Source organism: Oncorhynchus kisutch, linkage group LG18 (assembly GCF_002021735.2).
Source record: "Oncorhynchus kisutch isolate 150728-3 linkage group LG18, Okis_V2, whole genome shotgun sequence".
Classification (NCBI taxonomy): domain Eukaryota; kingdom Metazoa; phylum Chordata; class Actinopteri; order Salmoniformes; family Salmonidae; genus Oncorhynchus; species Oncorhynchus kisutch.
This window is the reverse complement of record NC_034191.2, coordinates 80710042-80731187: the sequence shown is the minus strand read 5'-3', so window position 1 is coordinate 80731187 and position 21146 is coordinate 80710042. Positions and strand designations below refer to the sequence as shown.

Here is a 21146-nt window from a genome sequence, read left to right as displayed (position 1 = left end):
CAGGATACTGGAGTGATGGGTAGGTAGATATGTATAGGGGTAAGGTGACAGGGATACTGGAGTGATGGAGGTAGATATGTATAGGGGGAAGGGGACAGGGATACTGGAGTGATGGAGGTAGATATGTATAGGGGGAAGGGGACAGGGATACTGGAGTGATGGAGGTAGATATGTATAGGGGGAAGGGGACAGGGATACTGAAGTGATGGAGGTAGATATGTATAGGGGAAGGAGACAGGGATACTGGAGTGATGGAGGTAGATATGTATAGGGGGAAGGGGACAGGGATACTGGAGTGATGGAGGTAGATATGTATAGGGGGAAGGAGACAGGGATACTGGAGTGATGGAGGTAGATATGTATAGGGGGAAGGGGACAGGGATACTGGAGTGATGGAGGTAGATATGTATAGGGGGAAGGGGACAGGGATACTGGAGTGATGGAGGTAGATATGTATAGGGGGAAGGGGACAGGGATACTGAAGTGATGGAGGTAGATATGTATAGGGGGAAGGGGACAGGGATACTGGAGTGATGGAGGTAGATATGTATAGGGGGAAGGGGGACAGGATACTGGAGTGATGGAGGTAGATATGTATAGGGGGAAGGAGACAGGGATACTGGAGTGATGGCGGTAGATATGTAGAGGGGGAAGGGGACAGGGATACTGGAGTGATGGAGGTAGATATGTATAGGAGACAGGGATACTGGAGTGATGGAGGTAGATATGTATTAGGGGAAGGGGACAGGGGTACTGGAGTGATGGAGGGTAGATATGTAGAGGGGGAAGGGGAACAGGGATACAGGAGTGATGGAGGTAGATATGTATAGGGAGACAGGGATACTGGAGTTGATGGAGGTAGATATGTATAGGGGAAGGAGACAGGGATACTGGAGTGATGGAGGTAGATATGTATAGGAGACAGGGATACTGGAGTGATGGAGGTAGATATGTATAGGGGGAAGGGGACAGGGGATACTAGAGTGATGGAGGTAGATATGTATAGGTGGTAAGGAGACAGGGATACTGGAGTGATGGAGGTAGATATGTATAGGGGAAGGAGACAAGGGATACTGGAGTGATGGAGGTAGATATGTATAGGGGGAAGGGACAGGGATACTGGAGTGATGGAGGTAGATATGTATAGGGGGTAAGGGGATACTGGAGTGATGGAGGTAGATATGTATAGGGGTAAGGGGATACTGGAGTGATGGAGGTTAGATATGTATAGGGGGTAAGGGGACTGGGGAGTGATGGAGGTAGATATGTATAGGGGTAAGGGGACAGGGAGAGTGATGGGGTTAGATATGTATAGGGGGAAGGGACAGGGGAGTGATGGAGGTAGATATGTTAGGAGGGGAAGGGGACAGGGATACTGGAGTGATGGAGGTAGATATGTATAGGGGAAAGGAGACAGGGATACTGGAGAGTGATGGAGGTAGATATGTATAGGGGTAAGGTGACAAGGGATACTGGAGTGATGGAGGTAGATTATGTATAGGGGGAAGGGGGGAGGGAGAGAGGATACTGGAGTGATGGAGGTAGATATGTATAGGGGGAAGGAGACAGGGATTCTGGAGTGATGGAGGTAGATATGTAGCGGGGGAAGGGGACAGGGGAGTGATGGAGGTAGATATGTAGAGGGGGAAGGGGACAGGGGAGAGTGATGGAGGTAGTTATGGTAGAGCGGGAAGGGGACAGGGGAGTGGATAGTGGAGGGTAGATATGTAGAGGGGGAAGGAGACAGGGGAGGTGCTGGAGGTAGAATATGTAGAGGGGGAAGGGAGGGGACGGAGAGAGTGAGGGAGTGATGGAGGGAGATATGTATAGGGGGAAGGGGACAGGGAGTGATGGGGTAGATATTGTAAGAGGGGGAAGGAGGACAGGGGGAAGTGATGGTAGGGTAGATATGTAGAGGGGGAAGGGGACAGGGGAGAGGATGGAGGTAGATATGTATAGGGGGAAGGGGACAGGGGAGTGATGGAGGTAGATATGTAGAGGGGGAAGGGGACAGGGGAAGTGATGGATGGTAGATTATGTAGAAGGGGGAAGGGGGGACAGGGGAGTGATGGAGGTAGCACTATGTCAGCGGGGGAAGGGGACAGGGGAGTGATGGAGGTAGATATGTAGGGGGGAAGGGGACAGGGGAGTGATGGAGGTAGATATGTAGAGGGGGGAAGGGGACAGGGGAGTGATGGAGGTAGATATGTAGAGGGGGAAGGGGACAGGGGAGTGATGGAGGTAGATATGTAGAGGGGGAAGGGGACAGGGGAGTGATGGAGGTAGATATGTAGAGGGGGAAGGGGACAGGGGAGTGATGGAGGTAGATATGTAGAGGGGGAAGGGGACAGGGGAGTGATGGAGGTAGATATGTAGAGGGGGAAGGGGACAGGGGAGTGATGGAGGTAGATATGTAGAGGGGAAGGGGACAGGGGAGTGATGGAGGTAGATATGTAGAGGGGGAAGGGGACAGGGGAGTGATGGAGGTAGTTATGTAGAGGGGGAAGGGGACAGGGGAGTGATGGAGGTAGATATGTAGAGGGGGAAGGAGACAGGGGAGTGATGGAGGTAGATATGTAGAGGGGGAAGGGGACAGGGGAGTGATGGAGGTAGATATGTATAGGGGGAAGGGGACAGGGGAGTGATGGAGGTAGATATGTAGAGGGGGAAGGAGACAGGGGAGTGATGGAGGTAGATATGTAGAGGGGAAGGGGACAGGGGAGTGATGGAGGTAGATATGTATAGGGGGAGGGACAGGGGAAGTGATTGGAGGTAGATATGTAGAGGGGGAAGGGGACAGGGGAGTGATGGAGGTAGATATGTAGAGGGGGAAGGGGACAGGGGAGTGATGGAGGTAGATATGTAGAGGGGGAAGGGGACAGGGGAGTGATGGAGGTAGATATGTAGAGGGGGAAGGGGACAGGGGAGTCGATGGAGGTAGATATGTAGAGGGGGAAGGGGACAGGGGAGTGATGGAGGTAGATATGTAGAGGGGGAAGGGGACAGGGGAGTGATGGAGGTAGATATGTAGAGGGGGAAGGGGACAGGGGAGTGATGGAGGTAGATATGTAGAGGGGGAAGGGGACAGGGGAGTGATGGAGGTAGATATGTAGAGGGGGAAGGGGACAGGGGAGTGATGGAGGTAGATATGTAGAGGGGGAAGGGGACAGGGGAGTGATGGAGGTAGATATGTAGGGGGGAAGGGGACAGGGAAGTGATGGAGGTAGATATGTAGAGGGGGAAGGGGGACAGGGGAGTGATGGAGGTAGATATGTAGAGGGGGAAGGGGACAGGGAGAGTGATGGAGGTAGATATGTAGAGGGGGAAGGGGACAGGGGAGTGATGGAGGTAGATATGTAGAGGGGGAATGGTGACTATACTGAGTTGTGGGGTTTGTAGGTTGCAACATTCATTTCAATCAAGAATATATTGGAATTAGTGGACATATGGTCAATCTGGTCGTCTTGACTACTTTCTTACGTCATTCTCTCTGGCACCAAACGTTGACAAAGTTAATAAGGGACAGAATGCTGTCGGACGGATCAAATAATTGGCATATATATTACTCTTACAGAATATCCACATGGGCGAGGATATGGAAATTTAATCAAAGCCTATACTAGATGATTAAATTGTTTAGAACTAGGAGAGAAGAATTTATAACTGACTTTTTCAGACATAACATTAGGTACAGCAGATCCCCTTACTGTATGGGATACCTTTAAATGTGCCTTGAGACCATGCAATCCAATACTCAGCTCTAAAACAAAAGCAATTTAGATCAAAAGAGTCCATATTAACAAAGGAAATGGAAGAACTAACAGTACAGTTAGATAGCAATAAAAACTGTACCATAGAGGCACAGAGGAAATTAGAGGAATAACAAAAAGAGGAACTGATTCAAGAAAGATCCAGTGGAATATATTACAACAAATAAAATTATATTTTATATATATATTTATTATAAAAAATAAAGTTAACTGGACGGAATATGGAGAAAAATGACTGAAACAGGATCCAAGTGGTATATATAAAAGTACAGACCATTTTAAATTTGGAGTCCTACTACACTTCAGTGTTGTGAGGCAAAATTCTAGCTAAATGCTTAGAGCAAAGAATTGAAAAGGTATTGTTGGATAATATATCTTTTTTTTTTTTTTTTACATCGGAGACAGTATAAGACAAGTACTGGAAACAATAGATGAAACATATGGGCCTGGTATTCATAGCTGACTTTAAAAAGTACGACTGGAGTTTATATAGTTGAAGTCTGAAGTTCACATACATCTTAGCCAAATACATTTACAATTTATATATATATATATGTATGTATGTATATATATATATATATACAGTGGGGCAAAAAAGTATTTAGTCAGCCACCAATTGTGCAAGTTCTCCCACTTAAAAAGATGAGAGAGGCCTGTAATTTTCATCATAGGTACACTTCAACTATGACAGACAAAATGAGGGGAAAAAATCCAGAAAATCACATTGTAGGATTTTTTATGAATTTATTTGCAAATTATGGTGGTAAATAAGTATTTGGTCACCTACAAACAAGCAAGATGTCTGGCTCTCACAGACCTGTACCTTCTTCTTTAAGAGGCTCCTCTGTCCTCCACTCGTTACCTGTATTAATGCCACCTGTTTGAACCTGTTATCAGTATAAAAGACACCTGTCCACAACCTCAAACAGTCACACTCCAAACTCCACTATGGCCAAGACCAAAGAGCTGTCAAAGGACACGAGAAACAAAAGTGTAGACCTGCACCAGGCTGGGAAGACTGAATCTGCAATAGGTAAGCAGCTTGGTTTGAAGAAATCAACTGTGGGAGCAATTATTAGGAAATGGAAGACATAGAAGACCACTGATAATCTCCCTCGATCTGGGGCTCCATGCAAGATCTTACCCCGTAGGGTCAAAATGATCACAAGAACCACACGGGGGGACCTAGTGGATGACCTGCACAAGCATGCATGACCACTGACCCCAAACACACCGCCCAGGCAACGAAGGAGTGGCTTCGTAAGAAGCATTTCAAGGTCCTGGAGTTGCCTTGCCAGTCTCCAGATATCAACCCCATAGAAACTCTTTGGAGGGAGTTGAAAGTCCGTGTTGCCCAGCAACAGCCCCAAAACTGCTCTAGAGGAGCAGGAGATCTGCATGGAGGAATGGGCCAAAACACCAGCAACAGTGTGTGAAAACCTTGTGAAGACTTACAGAAAACGTTTGACCTCTGTCATTGCCAACAAAGGGTATATAACAAAGTATTGAGATAAACCTTTGTTATTGACCAAATACTTATTTCCACCATAATTTGCAAATAAATTCATATAAAATCCTACAATGTGATTTTCTGTTTGTTTTTTCTCATTTTGTCTGTCATAGTTGAAGTGTACCTATGATGAAAATTACAGGCCTCTCTCATCTTCTTAAGTGGGAGAACTTGCACAATTGGTGGCTGACGAAATACTTTTTTGCCCCACTGTATATGTGTGTGTATGTGTGACATTAAAACTTGAATCTTGAAGCTTGAATCAAACAGTCCACGAAAACCTTCCTAATATTGAATTGCACCCCATTTGCACTAAGAAGAGCCTCAATTTGTAATGGCATGGCTTCTACAGGGATGCTGGGGTGGGGCGGCAGGTAGCCTAGGGGTTAAGGTTAGTTATGGGCCAGTAACCGAAAGGTTGCTGGATAGAATCCCAGAACTGACAAGGTCATTCTGCCCCTGAACAAGGAAGTTCTCTGGTAGGCCGTCATTGTAAATAAGAATTTGTTCTTTTAACTGATTTGCCAAGTTAAAAAAAGGTCAAATATATATAAAAAAAATGCTGGCCCATGTTGTCTCCAATACGTCCACAGTTGTGTCTAGTTGGCTGGATGTCCTTTGGGTGCTGGCCCATGTTGTCTCCAATACGTCCACAGTTGTGTCTAGTTGGCTGGATGTCCTTTGGGTGCTGGCCCATGTTGTCTCCAATACGTCCACAGTTGTGTCTAGTTGGCTGGATGTCCTTTGGGTGCTGGCCCATGTTGTCTCCAATACGTCCACAGTTGTGTCTAGTTGGCTGGATGTCCTTTGGGTGCTGGCCCATGTTGTCTCCAATACGTCCACAGTTGTGTCTAGTTGGCTGGATGTCCTTGGGTGCTGGCCCATGTTGTCTCCAATACGTCCACAGTTGTGTCTAGTTGGCTGGATGTCCTTTGGGTGCTGGCCCATGTTGTCTCCAATACGTCCACAGTTGTGTCTAGTTGGCTGGATGTCCTTTGGGTGCTGGCCCATGTTGTCTCCAATACGTCCACAGTTGTGTCTAGTTGGCTGGATGTCCTTTGGGTGCTGGCCCATGTTGTCTCCAATACGTCCACAGTTGTGTCTAGTTGGCTGGATGTCCTTTGGGTGCTGGCCCATGTTGTCTCCAATACGTCCACAGTTGTGTCTAGTTGGCTGGATGTCCTTTGGGTGCTGGCCCATGTTGTCTCCAATACGTCCACAGTTGTGTCTAGTTGGCTGGATGTCCTTTGGGTGCTGGCCCATGTTGTCTCCAATACGTCCACAGTTGTGTCTAGTTGGCTGGATGTCCTTTGGGTGCTGGCCCATGTTGTCTCCAATACGTCCACAGTTGTGTCTAGTTGGCTGGATGTCCTTTGGGTGCTGGCCCATGTTGTCTCCAATATGTCCACAGTTGTGTCTAGTTGGCTGGATGTCCTTTGGGTGCTGGCCCATGTTGTCTCCAATACGTCCACAGTTGTGTCTAGTTGGCTGGATGTCCTTTGGGTGCTGGCCCATGTTGTCTCCAATACGTCCACAGTTGTGTCTAGTTGGCTGGATGTCCTTTGGGTGCTGGCCCATGTTGTCTCCAATACGTCCACAGTTGTGTCTAGTTGGCTGGATGTCCTTTGGGTGCTGGCCCATGTTGTCTCCAATACGTCCACAGTTGTGTCTAGTTGGCTGGATGTCCTTTGGGTGCTGGCCCATGTTGTCTCCAATACGTCCACAGTTGTGTCTAGTTGGCTGGATGTCCTTTGGGTGCTGGCCCATGTTGTCTCCAATACGTCCACAGTTGTGTCTAGTTGGCTGGATGTCCTTTGGGTGCTGGCCCATGTTGTCTCCAATACGTCCACAGTTGTGTCTAGTTGGCTGGATGTCCTTTGGGTGCTGGCCCATGTTGTCTCCAATACGTCCACAGTTGTGTCTAGTTGGCTGGATGTCCTTTGGGTGCTGGCCCATGTTGTCTCCAATACGTCCACAGTTGTGTCTAGTTGGCTGGATGTCCTTTGGGTGCTGGCCCATGTTGTCTCCAATACGTCCACAGTTGTGTCTAGTTGGCTGGATGTCCTTTGGGTGCTGGCCCATGTTGTCTCCAATACGTCCACAGTTGTGTCTAGTTGGCTGGATGTCCTTTGGGTGCTGGCCCATGTTGTCTCCAATACGTCCACAGTTGTGTCTAGTTGGCTGGATGTCCTTGGGTGCTGGCCCATGTTGTCTCCAATACGTCCACAGTTGTGTCTAGTTGGCTGGATGTCCTTTGGGTGCTGGCCCATGTTGTCTCCAATACGTCCACAGTTGTGTCTAGTTGGCTGGATGTCCTTTGGGTGCTGGCCCATGTTGTCTCCAATACGTCCACAGTTGTGTCTAGTTGGCTGGATGTCCTTTGGGTGCTGGCCCATGTTGTCTCCAATACGTCCACAGTTGTGTCTAGTTGGCTGGATGTCCTTTGGGTGCTGGCCCATGTTGTCTCCAATACGTCCACAGTTGTGTCTAGTTGGCTGGATGTCCTTTGGGTGCTGGCCCATGTTGTCTCCAATACGTCCACAGTTGTGTCTAGTTGGCTGGATGTCCTTTGGGTGCTGGCCCATGTTGTCTCCAATACGTCCACAGTTGTGTCTAGTTGGCTGGATGTCCTTTGGGTGCTGGCCCATGTTGTCTCCAATACGTCCACAGTTGTGTCTAGTTGGCTGGATGTCCTTTGGGTGCTGGCCCATGTTGTCTCCAATACGTCCACAGTTGTGTCTAGTTGGCTGGATGTCCTTTGGGTGCTGGCCCATGTTGTCCTCCAATACGTCCACAGTTGTGTCTAGTTGGCTGGATGTCCTTTGGGTGCTGGCCCATGTTGTCTCCAATACGTCCACAGTTGTGTCTAGTTGGCTGGATGTCCTTTGGGTGCTGGCCCATGTTGTCTCCAATACGTCCACAGTTGTGTCTAGTTGGCTGGATGTCCTTTGGGTGCTGGCCCATGTTGTCTCCAATACGTCCACAGTTGTGTCTAGTTGGCTGGATGTCCTTTGGGTGCTGGCCCATGTTGTCTCCAATACGTCCACAGTTGTGTCTAGTTGGCTGGATGTCCTTTGGGTGCTGGCCCATGTTGTCTCCAATACGTCCACAGTTGTGTCTAGTTGGCTGGATGTCCTTTGGGTGCTGGCCCATGTTGTCTCCAATACGTCCACAGTTGTGTCTAGTTGGCTGGATGTCCTTTGGGTGCTGGCCCATGTTGTCTCCAATACGTCCACAGTTGTGTCTAGTTGGCTGGATGTCCTTTGGGTGCTGGCCCATGTTGTCTCCAATACGTCCACAGTTGTGTCTAGTTGGCTGGATGTCCTTTGGGTGCTGGCCCATGTTGTCTCCAATACGTCCACAGTTGTGTCTAGTTGGCTGGATGTCCTTTGGGTGCTGGCCATGTTGTCTCCAATACGTCCACAGTTGTGTCTAGTTGGCTGGATGTCCTTTGGGTGCTGGCCCATGTTGTCTCCAATACGTCCACAGTTGTGTCTAGTTGGCTGGATGTCCTTTGGGTGCTGGCCCATGTTGTCTCCAATACGTCCACAGTTGTGTCTAGTGGCTGGATGTCCTTTGGGTGCTGGCCCATGTTGTCTCCAATACGTCCACAGTTGTGTCTAGTTGGCTGGATGTCCTTTGGGTGCTGGCCCATGTTGTCTCCAATACGTCCACAGTTGTGTCTAGTTGGCTGGATGTCCTTTGGGTGCTGGCCCATGTTGTCTCCAATACGTCCACAGTTGTGTCTAGTTGGCTGGATGTCCTTTGGGTGCTGGCCCATGTTGTCTCCAATACGTCCACAGTTGTGTCTAGTTGGCTGGATGTCCTTTGGGTGCTGGCCCATGTTGTCTCCAATACGTCCACAGTTGTGTCTAGTTGGCTGGATGTCCTTTGGGTGCTGGCCCATGTTGTCTCCAATACGTCCACAGTTGTGTCTAGTTGGCTGGATGTCCTTTGGGTGCTGGCCCATGTTGTCTCCAATACGTCCACAGTTGTGTCTAGTTGGCTGGATGTCCTTTGGGTGCTGGCCCATGTTGTCTCCAATACGTCCACAGTTGTGTCTAGTTGGCTGGATGTCCTTTGGGTGCTGGCCCATGTTGTCTCCAATACGTCCACAGTTGTGTCTAGTTGGCTGGATGTCCTTTGGGTGCTGGCCCATGTTGTCTCCAATACGTCCACAGTTGTGTCTAGTTGGCTGGATGTCCTTTGGGTGCTGGCCCATGTTGTCTCCAATACGTCCACAGTTGTGTCTAGTTGGCTGGATGTCCTTTGGGTGCTGGCCCATGTTGTCTCCAATACGTCCACAGTTGTGTCTAGTTGGCTGGATGTCCTTTGGGTGCTGGCCCATGTTGTCTCCAATACGTCCACAGTTGTGTCTAGTTGGCTGGATGTCCTTTGGGGTGCTGGCCCATGTTGTCTCCATACGTCCACAGTTGTGTCTAGTTGGCTGGATGTCCTTTGGGTGCTGGCCCATGTTGTCTCCAATACGTCCACAGTTGTGTCTAGTTGGCTGGATGTCCTTTGGGTGCTGGCCCATGTTGTCTCCAATACGTCCACAGTTGTGTCTAGTTGGCTGGATGTCCTTTGGGTGCTGGCCCATGTTGTCTCCAATACGTCCACAGTTGTGTCTAGTTGGCTGGATGTCCTTTGGGTGCTGGCCCATGTTGTCTCCAATACGTCCACAGTTGTGTCTAGTTGGCTGGATGTCCTTTGGGTGCTGGCCCATGTTGTCTCCAATACGTCCACAGTTGTGTCTAGTTGGCTGGATGTCCTTTGGGTGCTGGCCCATGTTGTCTCCAATACGTCCACAGTTGTGTCTAGTTGGCTGGATGTCCTTTGGGTGCTGGCCCATGTTGTCTCCAATACGTCCACAGTTGTGTCTAGTTGGCTGGATGTCCTTTGGGTGCTGGCCCATGTTGTCTCCAATACGTCCACAGTTGTGTCTAGTTGGCTGGATGTCCTTTGGGTGCTGGCCCATGTTGTCTCCAATACGTCCACAGTTGTGTCTAGTTGGCTGGATGTCCTTTGGGTGCTGGCCCATGTTGTCTCCAATACGTCCACAGTTGTGTCTAGTTGGCTGGATGTCCTTTGGGTGCTGGCCCATGTTGTCTCCAATACGTCCACAGTTGTGTCTAGTTGGCTGGATGTCCTTTGGGTGCTGGCCCATGTTGTCTCCAATACGTCCACAGTTGTGTCTAGTTGGCTGGATGTCCTTTGGGTGCTGGCCCATGTTGTCTCCAATACGTCCACAGTTGTGTCTAGTTGGCTGGATGTCCTTTGGGTGCTGGCCCATGTTGTCTCCAATACGTCCACAGTTGTGTCTAGTTGGCTGGATGTCCTTTGGGTGCTGGCCCATGTTGTCTCCAATACGTCCACAGTTGTGTCTAGTTGGCTGGATGTCCTTTGGGTGCTGGCCCATGTTGTCTCCAATACGTCCACAGTTGTGTCTAGTTGGCTGGATGTCCTTTGGGTGCTGGCCCATGTTGTCTCCAATACGTCCACAGTTGTGTCTAGTTGGCTGGATGTCCTTTGGGTGCTGGCCCATGTTGTCTCCAATACGTCCACAGTTGTGTCTAGTTGGCTGGATGTCCTTTGGGTGCTGGCCCATGTTGTCTCCAATACGTCCACAGTTGTGTCTAGTTGGCTGGATGTCCTTTGGGTGCTGGCCCATGTTGTCTCCAATACGTCCACAGTTGTGTCTAGTTGGCTGGATGTCCTTTGGGTGCTGGCCCATGTTGTCTCCAATACGTCCACAGTTGTGTCTAGTTGGCTGGATGTCCTTTGGGTGCTGGCCCATGTTGTCTCCAATACGTCCACAGTTGTGTCTAGTTGGCTGGATGTCCTTTGGGTGCTGGCCCATGTTGTCTCCAATACGTCCACAGTTGTGTCTAGTTGGCTGGATGTCCTTTGGGTGCTGGCCCATGTTGTCTCCAATACGTCCACAGTTGTGTCTAGTTGGCTGGATGTCCTTTGGGTGCTGGCCCATGTTGTCTCCAATACGTCCACAGTTGTGTCTAGTTGGCTGGATGTCCTTTGGGTGCTGGCCCATGTTGTCTCCAATACGTCCACAGTTGTGTCTAGTTGGCTGGATGTCCTTTGGGTGCTGGCCCATGTTGTCTCCAATACGTCCACAGTTGTGTCTAGTTGGCTGGATGTCCTTTGGGTGCTGGCCCATGTTGTCTCCAATACGTCCACAGTTGTGTCTAGTTGGCTGGATGTCCTTTGGGTGCTGGCCCATGTTGTCTCCAATACGTCCACAGTTGTGTCTAGTTGGCTGGATGTCCTTTGGGTGCTGGCCCATGTTGTCTCCAATACGTCCACAGTTGTGTCTAGTTGGCTGGATGTCCTTTGGGTGCTGGCCCATGTTGTCTCCAATACGTCCACAGTTGTGTCTAGTTGGCTGGATGTCCTTTGGGTGCTGGCCCATGTTGTCTCCAATACGTCCACAGTTGTGTCTAGTTGGCTGGATGTCCTTTGGGTGCTGGCCCATGTTGTCTCCAATACGTCCACAGTTGTGTCTAGTTGGCTGGATGTCCTTTGGGTGCTGGCCCATGTTGTCTCCAATACGTCCACAGTTGTGTCTAGTTGGCTGGATGTCCTTTGGGTGCTGGCCCATGTTGTCTCCAATACGTCCACAGTTGTGTCTAGTTGGCTGGATGTCCTTTGGGTGCTGGCCCATGTTGTCTCCAATACGTCCACAGTTGTGTCTAGTTGGCTGGATGTCCTTTGGGTGCTGGCCCATGTTGTCTCCAATACGTCCACAGTTGTGTCTAGTTGGCTGGATGTCCTTTGGGTGCTGGCCCATGTTGTCTCCAATACGTCCACAGTTGTGTCTAGTTGGCTGGATGTCCTTTGGGTGCTGGCCCATGTTGTCTCCAATACGTCCACAGTTGTGTCTAGTTGGCTGGATGTCCTTTGGGTGCTGGCCCATGTTGTCTCCAATACGTCCACAGTTGTGTCTAGTTGGCTGGATGTCCTTTGGGTGCTGGCCCATGTTGTCTCCAATACGTCCACAGTTGTGTCTAGTTGGCTGGATGTCCTTTGGGTGCTGGCCCATGTTGTCTCCAATACGTCCACAGTTGTGTCTAGTTGGCTGGATGTCCTTTGGGTGCTGGCCCATGTTGTCTCCAATACGTCCACAGTTGTGTCTAGTTGGCTGGATGTCCTTTGGGTGGTGGACCATTCTTGATACACTAGAAAGTGCGTAAAAAACCCAGTAGCATTGCAGTTCTTGACAGACCTACTACCATACCCCGTTTAGAGACACTTCACTATTTTCTCTTTCCTATTCACCCTCTGAATGGCACACATATACAATCCTGTCTCTATTTTCTCAAGGCTTAAAAATCCTTCTTTAACCAACCCGTCTCCTCCCTTTCGTCGACACTGATTGATGTGGATGTAGCTTTCACCGGGTCAGTCTATGTCATGGAAAGAGCAGATGTTCCTAATGTTTTGTAAACACAGTGTAGTTTAAACAGTTTGGAGGAGTGTTTGGACTTATTGGTTAGATGTTGTGTTTATACGAGACAGGGGGGGAGGGGACGGAGGGGAAGGGTAGAGGGAGGGGAAGGAGGGGTAGTTGAAGGGGTGGGGAGGGGAGAGAGAGAGAGAGAGAGAGAGAGAGGGAGAGAGATAACGGGGTGGAAATCAAATAGGAAAATGAGGTACACATGCAGAAACACACATAAAATGTGATGTCATACAATATATACAACATGTGTTAATGTAGCTGAATTGATTGAACTGAAATGGAATTAACCCCATCCGTCCCTTACCTCTGTCCCCATCTGTCCCTTACCTCTGTCCCCATCCGTCCCTTATCTCTGTCCCCATCTGTCCCTTACATCTGTCCCCATCCGTCCCTAACATCTGTCCCCAACCTTCCTTACCTCTGTCCCCATCCGTCCCTTACCTCTGTCCCCATCCGTCCCTTACCTCTGTCCCCATCCATCCCTTACCTCTGTCCCCATCCGTCCCTTATCTCTGTCCCCAACCTTCCTTATCTCTGTCCCCAACCGTCCCTTATCTCTGTCCCCATCCGTCCCTTACCTCTCTCCCCATTCGTCCCTTACCTCTGTCCCCATCCGTCCCTTACCTCTGTCCAGTGGGCTCGGGGAGGTGATGTGTCCCAGCTGGAGGGCTTGGTGAGAAGGAACCCAGTGTTACTGAGGGAACAGGATGACTCTGGTGCCTCTCTGGTCCACCACGCTGCTGGTGCAGGAAACACCCCTGTTATCAGGTTCATCTGCAGCATCACAGTCAGAGATGGTGAGTTTCCACACACAAACCCAGCATCACAGTCAGAGATGGTGAGGCTCCACACACACACACCCAGCATCACGGTCAGAGATGGTGAGGCTCCACACACACACCCAGCATCACAGTCAGAGATGGTGAGGCTCCACACACACACCCAGCATCACAGTCAGAGATGGTGAGGCTCTACACACACACCCAGCATCACGGTCAGAGATGGTGAGGCTCCACACACACACCCAGCATCACAGTCAGAGATGGTGAGGCTCCACACACACACCCAGCATCACAGTCAGAGATGGTGAGGCTCCACACACACACCCAGCATCACAGTCAGAGATGGTGAGGCTCCACACACACACACCCAGCATCACAGTCAGAGATGGTGAGGCTCCACACACACACACACCCAGCATCACAGTCAGAGATGGTGAGGTTCCACACACAAACCCAGCATCACAGTCAGAGATGGTGAGGCTCCACACACACCCAGCATCACAGTCAGAGATGGTGAGGCTCCACACACACCCAGCATCACGGTCAGAGATGGTGAGGCTTCCATCCTAAAAAAACTAAATGGCTGCCAGTATGATGTAGATTAACTTGAGTGAAATATTTCATCTTCATTTCATTTCTCAAGTTTCCTCATCTTAATTATACAGTATGTGTGTTTGTGTGAATGTGTGTGTGTGTGTGTGTCTGTCTATGCCTGTGCGCGTGTGTGTGTCGGTTTATGCATGTGTGTGTTCGTGTGTGTGTGTATGTCTGTTTATCCGTGTGTGTGTGTGTGTGTGTATGTGTGTGTGTCCTACCTCTGTCCTCTCTCCCCAGGGTGGAAGGTGTATGATGACGAGGGGTCTATGCCGCTGCACTGGGCTGTGGAGAGGAACCAGCCAGACAGCTGCAGGGCTCTGTTAGAGCTGGGGGCTGAACCCAACGTCCTCAACAAGGCCCTGATGTCACCTCTACACCTGGCTGTTAGCCACACACACAACCATCTGGTCCAGGTGAGACACCATGATCCTTAGCTCCCCCCTGTAACACACCCCCCCTCTTCTACTAAACAGTCTTGGGTCTCTCCTACACCTAGAGGTGAGTTACACCTTTCATGCCCCAACAAACTACCTGCCCATACCTCCCTCACCAAACTACCTGCCCATACCTCCCTCACCAAACTACCTGCCCTTACCAGCCCCACCAAACTACCTGCCCATACCTCCCCCACCAAACTACCTGCCCATACCCCACCCACCAAACTACCTGCCCTTACCAGCCCCACCAAACTACCTGCCCTTACCAGCCCCACCAAACTACCTGCCCTTACCAGCCCCACCAAACTACCTGCCCCTACCTCCCCCACCAACACCCCCTACTGCCTTACCAGCCCCACCAAACTACCTGCCCTTACCCCACCCACCAAACTACCTGCCCCTACCTCCCTCACCAAACTACCTGCCCCTACCTCCCTCACCAAACTACCTGCCCCTACCTCCCCCACCAACACCCCCTACTGCCTTACCAGCCCCACCAAACTACCTGCCCCTACCTCCCTCACCAAACTACCTGCCCATGCCTCCCCCACCAACACCCCCTACTGCCTTACCAGCCCCACCAAACTACCTGCCCATACCTCCCCCACCAACACCCCCTACTGCCTTACCAGCCCCACCAAACTACCTGCCCCTACCTCCCCCACCAACACCCCCTACTGCCTTACCAGCCCCACCAAACTACCTGCCCATACCTCCCCCACCAACACCCCCTACTGCCTTACCAGCCCCACCAAACTACCTGCCCCTACCTCCCCCACCAACACCCCCTACTGCCTTACCAGCCCCACCAAACTACAAGCCCATACCCCCCCCCCCCCACCACCCCCTACTGCCTTACCAGCCCCACCAAACTACCTGCCCATACCTCCCCCACCACCACCCCCTACTGCCTTACCAGCCCCACCAAACTACCTGCCCATACCTCCCCCACCAACACCCCCTACTGCCTTACCAGCCCCACCAAACTACCTGCCCATACCTCCCCCACCACCACCCCCTACTGCCCTACCAGCCCCACCAAACTACCTGCCCATACCTCCGCCACCAACACCCCCTACTGCCTTACCAGCCCCACCAAACTACCTGCCCATACCTCCCCCACCAACACCCCCTACTGCCTTACCATGGCTTTTCATTTCCCTCCTTGTCCTAAATCAGCAGTGTCAAACTCATTTAGCCGTGGGGTCACATTCGGTATTCAACATTGACCGGAGGGTTACACTGATTTAAAAAAAAAAAATCCTCGACAACAGAAAAATATACAAAATAGTGCAGTTTTCTTATCTGGGATTATTTTATTTTACCAGGGGAGTTGACTGAGAACACATTCTCATTTACATGAACAACCTGGTAAAGAGTTACAGGGGAAAAGAGGGAGGGGGGGGGGTGTATGAGCCAATTGGAAGATTGTGAAAATTAGCACACTGGACACAGTCAACAAACTGAATGTAATAGATCTGAATTCAAATCTAACCAAACAAGACGATTCAATTCACACAGTAAAATGTTTGTAAGTCAATATTAAGCTTTTTCATCTGTCTTCACATCGCCCAACGTGCTCTTAATGTCCCGCCCAGGGGAAAGCCACGGATAAGGTGTGTTTGACTCATATGGTCGGCCATCATATTGTCAGCCATCATATTGACAGCCATCATATTGTCAGCCATCATATGGTCAGCCATCATATGGCCAGCCATCATATTGTCAGCCATCATATTGTCAGCTATCATATTGTCAGCCATCATATTGACAGCCATCATATTGTCAGCCATCATATGGTCAGCCATCATATGGTCAGCCATCATATTGTCAGCCATCATATTGTAAGCCATCATATTGTCAGCCATCATATTGTCAGCCATCATATGGTCAGCCATCATATGGTCAGCCATCATATGGTCAGCAAACATATGGTCAGCCATCATATTGTCAGCCATCATATTGGCCGCCATCATATTGTCAGCCATCATATGGTCAGCCATCATATGGTCAGCCATCATATTGTCAGCCATCATATGGTCAGCCATCATATGGTCAGCCATCATATTGACAGCCATCATATTGTCAGCCATCATATAGTCAACCATCATATAGTCAGCCATCATATGGTCAGCCATCATACGGTCAGCCATCATGCTGTCAGCCATCATATGGTCAGCCATCATATGGTCAGCCATCATATTGACAGCCATCATATGGGCAGCCATCATATTGTCAGCCATCATATGGTCAGCCATCATATGGTCAGCCATCATATTGACAGCCATCATATTGACAGCCATCATATGGTCAGCCATCCAGACAATGTCACAAATGGTGATTCAGTCATCACGGGGCTGGCGTCAGCAACTCACCAGGCGCAACTATCACCTTCTATCATTCCCATATCAAATCACCCATGGGCCAGATTGGTCCCCCTTCGGGGGCTGGATCCTATGTTTTCACACCCCTGTCTTAAACAAAAGCTGAAGCTGAGTGTGTGGACCATTTTTGAGGGTACGAGGCATCTGGTAACCCAGAGCTAACGGACAATGGATCCAAGACATGTGAATAGATATGGGTGGATGGACGTAATCGATTAGGTCACCCTGGATAGAGACACGTGGGGTAACAAAGAGCATCTGGCGAGTTCGTGGGTCACTCTAGTGGGTAAGAGGCATCTGGTAACCCAAGGTTGTGCCAGAGTAAGGGATGATAGATATGGCTTACAAAACAGAATCTGGTCACCCAAAGCCAAGCTTGGTGATGAAGGTTAATGAGGCTGAGCCTCCCCTGACTCTAGGACCTCGTCAGCATTTCTACTGTCTGTTCTGGGGGTGAGAATACTAGCGGTCCCTGTGTCCCTGTGTCAGGGAGTAGAAAGAGACAGAGATGGGTATGTATCACAGAATGTTGTTGTTTCCCCAGCTGCTGTTAGTGAACAAATACCATTTCATGAATTCATTCATATCACATAAGGTTTCATTATTAATGTCAATGTGTGTGTGTGTTGTTTCTCCCAGCTCCTGTTGTCTCACTATAAGACAGAGTCTAACCTAGAAGGAGGTCTTGGCAACACTCCTGTCATGTTAGCCTGCTCCATCAATAATACTGAGGCGCTCTCTATACTGGTGAGAGGATCTCCCTCTCCCTCTCCCTCTCCCTCCCTCCCTCCCTCCCTCCCTCCCTCCCTCCCTCCCTCCCTCCCTCCCTCCCTCCCTCCCTCCCTCCCTCCCTCCCTCCCTCCCTCCCTCCCTCCCTCCCTCCCTCCCTCCCTCCTTCCTTCCTTCTCCCTCTCCCTCCCTCCTTCCTTCCTTCCTTCTCCCTCCCTCCCTCCCTCCCTCCCTCCCTCCCTCCCTCCCTCCCTCCCTCCCTCCCTCCCTCCCTCCCTCCCTCCCTCCCTCCCTCCCTCCCTCCCTCCCTCCCTCCTTCCTTCTCCCTCTCCCTCTCCCTCTCCCTCTCCCTCTCCCTCTCCCTCTCCCTCTCCCTCTCCCTCTCCCTCTCCCTCCTTCCTTCCCTCTCCCTCCCTCTCCCTCTCCCTCTCCCTCTCCCTCTCCCTCTCCCTCTCCCTCCCTCCCTCCCTCTCCCTCTCCTCCTCCCTCCCTCCCTCCCTCCCTCCCTCCCTCCCTCCCTCCCTCCCTCCCTCCCTCCCTCCCTCCCTCCCTCCCTCCCTCCCTCCCTCTCCTTCTCCCTCTCCCTCTCCCTCCCTCTCCTTCTCCCTCCCTCTCCCTCCCTCTCCCTCCCTCCTTCTCCCTCCCTCTCCCTCCCTCTCCCTCCCTCCCTCTCCCTCTATGTGCATTATAAAGCATTGTACATACTTCACTGAAAGTGAAAGTGCTATCGAATCGAGTAACATAGGCTTGTACTGTATACATTATGTCTGTAAGTGTATACAGTACACGCACATAGCCAGTTGTACAATTAATGTCAAATAATACTCAATTATCCTGTTTTTATGAGAGAATTTATACAAAATGTGTATAATGTTTATAACCAAGAGTTAGAAATAACGCACACAGCTTCCAGTCTCTCCTGGAATTTAGAATGACCCACTGTTATTAACTGTCACAATTCTGCTTTATGAAAAACTCCTGATGACTCTGTCCGCCTGTGTCCTATTCCCTGCACTGTAGCTGAGCCATGGGGCGCGGCTCTCCAGTCAGAACAAACTGGGCCACTATGCTATCCATGCAGCTGCCTTCGCAGGCTCAAAGAAAGCCATGGATGTCATCCTCAAGGCTGGTATGGCATTCTTGATGAGGAGATAATAAAGGATTGCATTTGTATAGGATGCTACACTTGTCCATTGGTGTACAAAGCACTTTACTATTGTAAGTTTCCCCCTCATCAATTACTAGCCTGGTCAGAGATCTGTTTGTGCTTTTATCAATTTCAATGCTGTCCTTGTCAAGCCAAAACATGTTAGCATGATAGCATGTTAGCATAATAGCATGTTAGCATGATAGCATGTTAGCATAATAGCATAATAGCATAATAGCATGTTAGCATGATAGCATGTTAGCATAATAGCATGTTAGCATGATAGCATGTTAGCATAATAGCATGTTAGCATGATAGCACAAACAGGCTAATACTCAGGCTAATCCCTTACAAATGTTACCATCTTTGTCAAAATCAAATCAAATCCAATTTTATTGGTGTACAGCTTATTATTGGTTGATTCTGATACTTTCTTATTGGAAAATCTGACCAAATTTTTCTACAAGTTTCCAAGTCGGACATTTCTCTTGGAAGAACTTTGACAGTTCTCTTTGAAAGTTCTCTACATAGTGGCCATTATGTGTCAACATACAGGATCTTTGTTACTGACACACAGGAGCCATTTTGTGTCAATATATAGGATCTTTGTTACTGATATACGGGAGCCATTTGGTGCCTAAATGTTCATCTAGGGAGCCACACAAACCAGAGACCTCAGCACAGACTCTGTTTACCTAACCTGGGAGGTCTGCAGCTGAGTCATACATAACAGGACGCTGGTGTGTTTAGTACAACAGCAACATATTTGTGAAGCTCCTGACGTTGTTGTCAGTTTTGGACCAAATGGGAATTGACATTCTTTAGACCAGACAGGCAGGCAGACAGACAGACAAGACAGACAGACAGGCAGGCAGACAGACAGACAGACAGACAGACAGACAGACAGACAGACAGACAGACAGACAGACAGACAGGCAGGCAGACAGACAGACAGACAGACAGACAGACAGACAGACAGACAGACAGACAGACAGACAGACAGACAGACAGACAGACAGACAGACAGACAGACAGACAGACAGACAGACAGACCAGACTGACCAGGCAGGCAGACAGGCAGACAGGCAGACAGACAGACAGACAGACAGACAAGACAGACAGACAGACCAGACAGACCAGACAGACCAGACAGACCAGGCAGGCAGACAGACAGACAGACAGACAGACCAGACAGACCAGACAGACAGACAGACAGACAGACAGACAGACAGACAGACAGACAGACAGACAGACAGACAGACAGACAGACAGACAGACAGACAGACAGACAGACAGATCTCCACAGATGGCAGGACTAAGGGGAAATTACACTGTGAAATTACACAGTGTAATTACACATTACACTGTGAAACCAAACACAACAACCTTTTGAGTTATTAATTTGAACAGAATATACCATAATGGGTCAGAGATTCAACTCAATACATCTGTCCACTTAGGTCTCAATAGTCCTTATTCAAGGAAAGGAGATGAGGAAAGGAAACCACTTCAGATGATGAGCTCTCTGCATGTAGCATCCTGTCCAGGGGGGTGTACTTGTACATAATTCTGCATGTGTGTTTTGTTTTTTTCCCAGGAGAGGAGATGGGTCATTCCATAGAGGAACACATTAATTTCCTGGATAAGTCATACAGTAGTCCACTTCACCTGGCGGTCAGGGGAGGCAACATGGACATCATCGAGTTCTGCATCCACAAAGGAGCCAAGATCGACCAACAACAGGTACATTAGGATGGGGTGGCAGGTAGCCTAGTGTCTAGAGTGTAGAGGTGGCAGATAGCCTAGTGGTTAGAGTGTAGAGGTGGCAGGTAGCCTAGTGGTTAGAGTGTAGAGGTGGCAGGTAGCCTAGTGGTTAGAGTGTAGAGGTGGCAGGTAGCCTAGTGGTTAGAGTGTTGGACTAGTAACCAGCAGGTAGCCTAGTGGTTAGAGCATTGGACTAGTAACCAGCAGGTAGTCTAGTGGTTAGAGCGTTGGACTAGTAACCAGCAGGTAGCCTAGTGGTTAGAGCATTGGACTAGTAACCAGCAGGTAGCCTAGTGGTTAAAGCGTTGGACTAGTAACCAGCAGGTAGCCTAGTGGTTAAAGCGTTGGACTAGTAACCAGCAATGAAAGTTTGCAAGATCGAATCCCTGAGCTGACAAGATAGATCAAGACAGGATCTTCAAATGGCACCCTTTTCCCTATATAGTGCACTACTTTTGAAGAGGGACATATTAACTCTGGTGAATAAGTGAACTTTTAAGGGAATAGGGTTTAGATGCAGGACCAGAAGTCTACAGAGTCCAGACAGACAGA

The 21146-nt window shown here is 49.7% G+C and overlaps 1 protein-coding gene across 1 annotated transcript in view; it reads left to right on the top strand.

Annotated features, from left to right (window-relative positions):
• Positions 1 to 21146, top strand: part of LOC109884121 (transient receptor potential cation channel subfamily A member 1) — an 83003-nt gene that overhangs the window by 13467 nt on the left and 48390 nt on the right. Inside the window, exons 3-7 of the mRNA XM_031796945.1 lie at positions 13389 to 13551; positions 14371 to 14546; positions 17594 to 17701; positions 18704 to 18812; positions 20428 to 20573. Coding sequence (XP_031652805.1) covers positions 13389 to 13551; positions 14371 to 14546; positions 17594 to 17701; positions 18704 to 18812; positions 20428 to 20573 — 702 coding nt within the window. The remainder of the gene's footprint in view (positions 1 to 13388; positions 13552 to 14370; positions 14547 to 17593; positions 17702 to 18703; positions 18813 to 20427; positions 20574 to 21146) is intronic.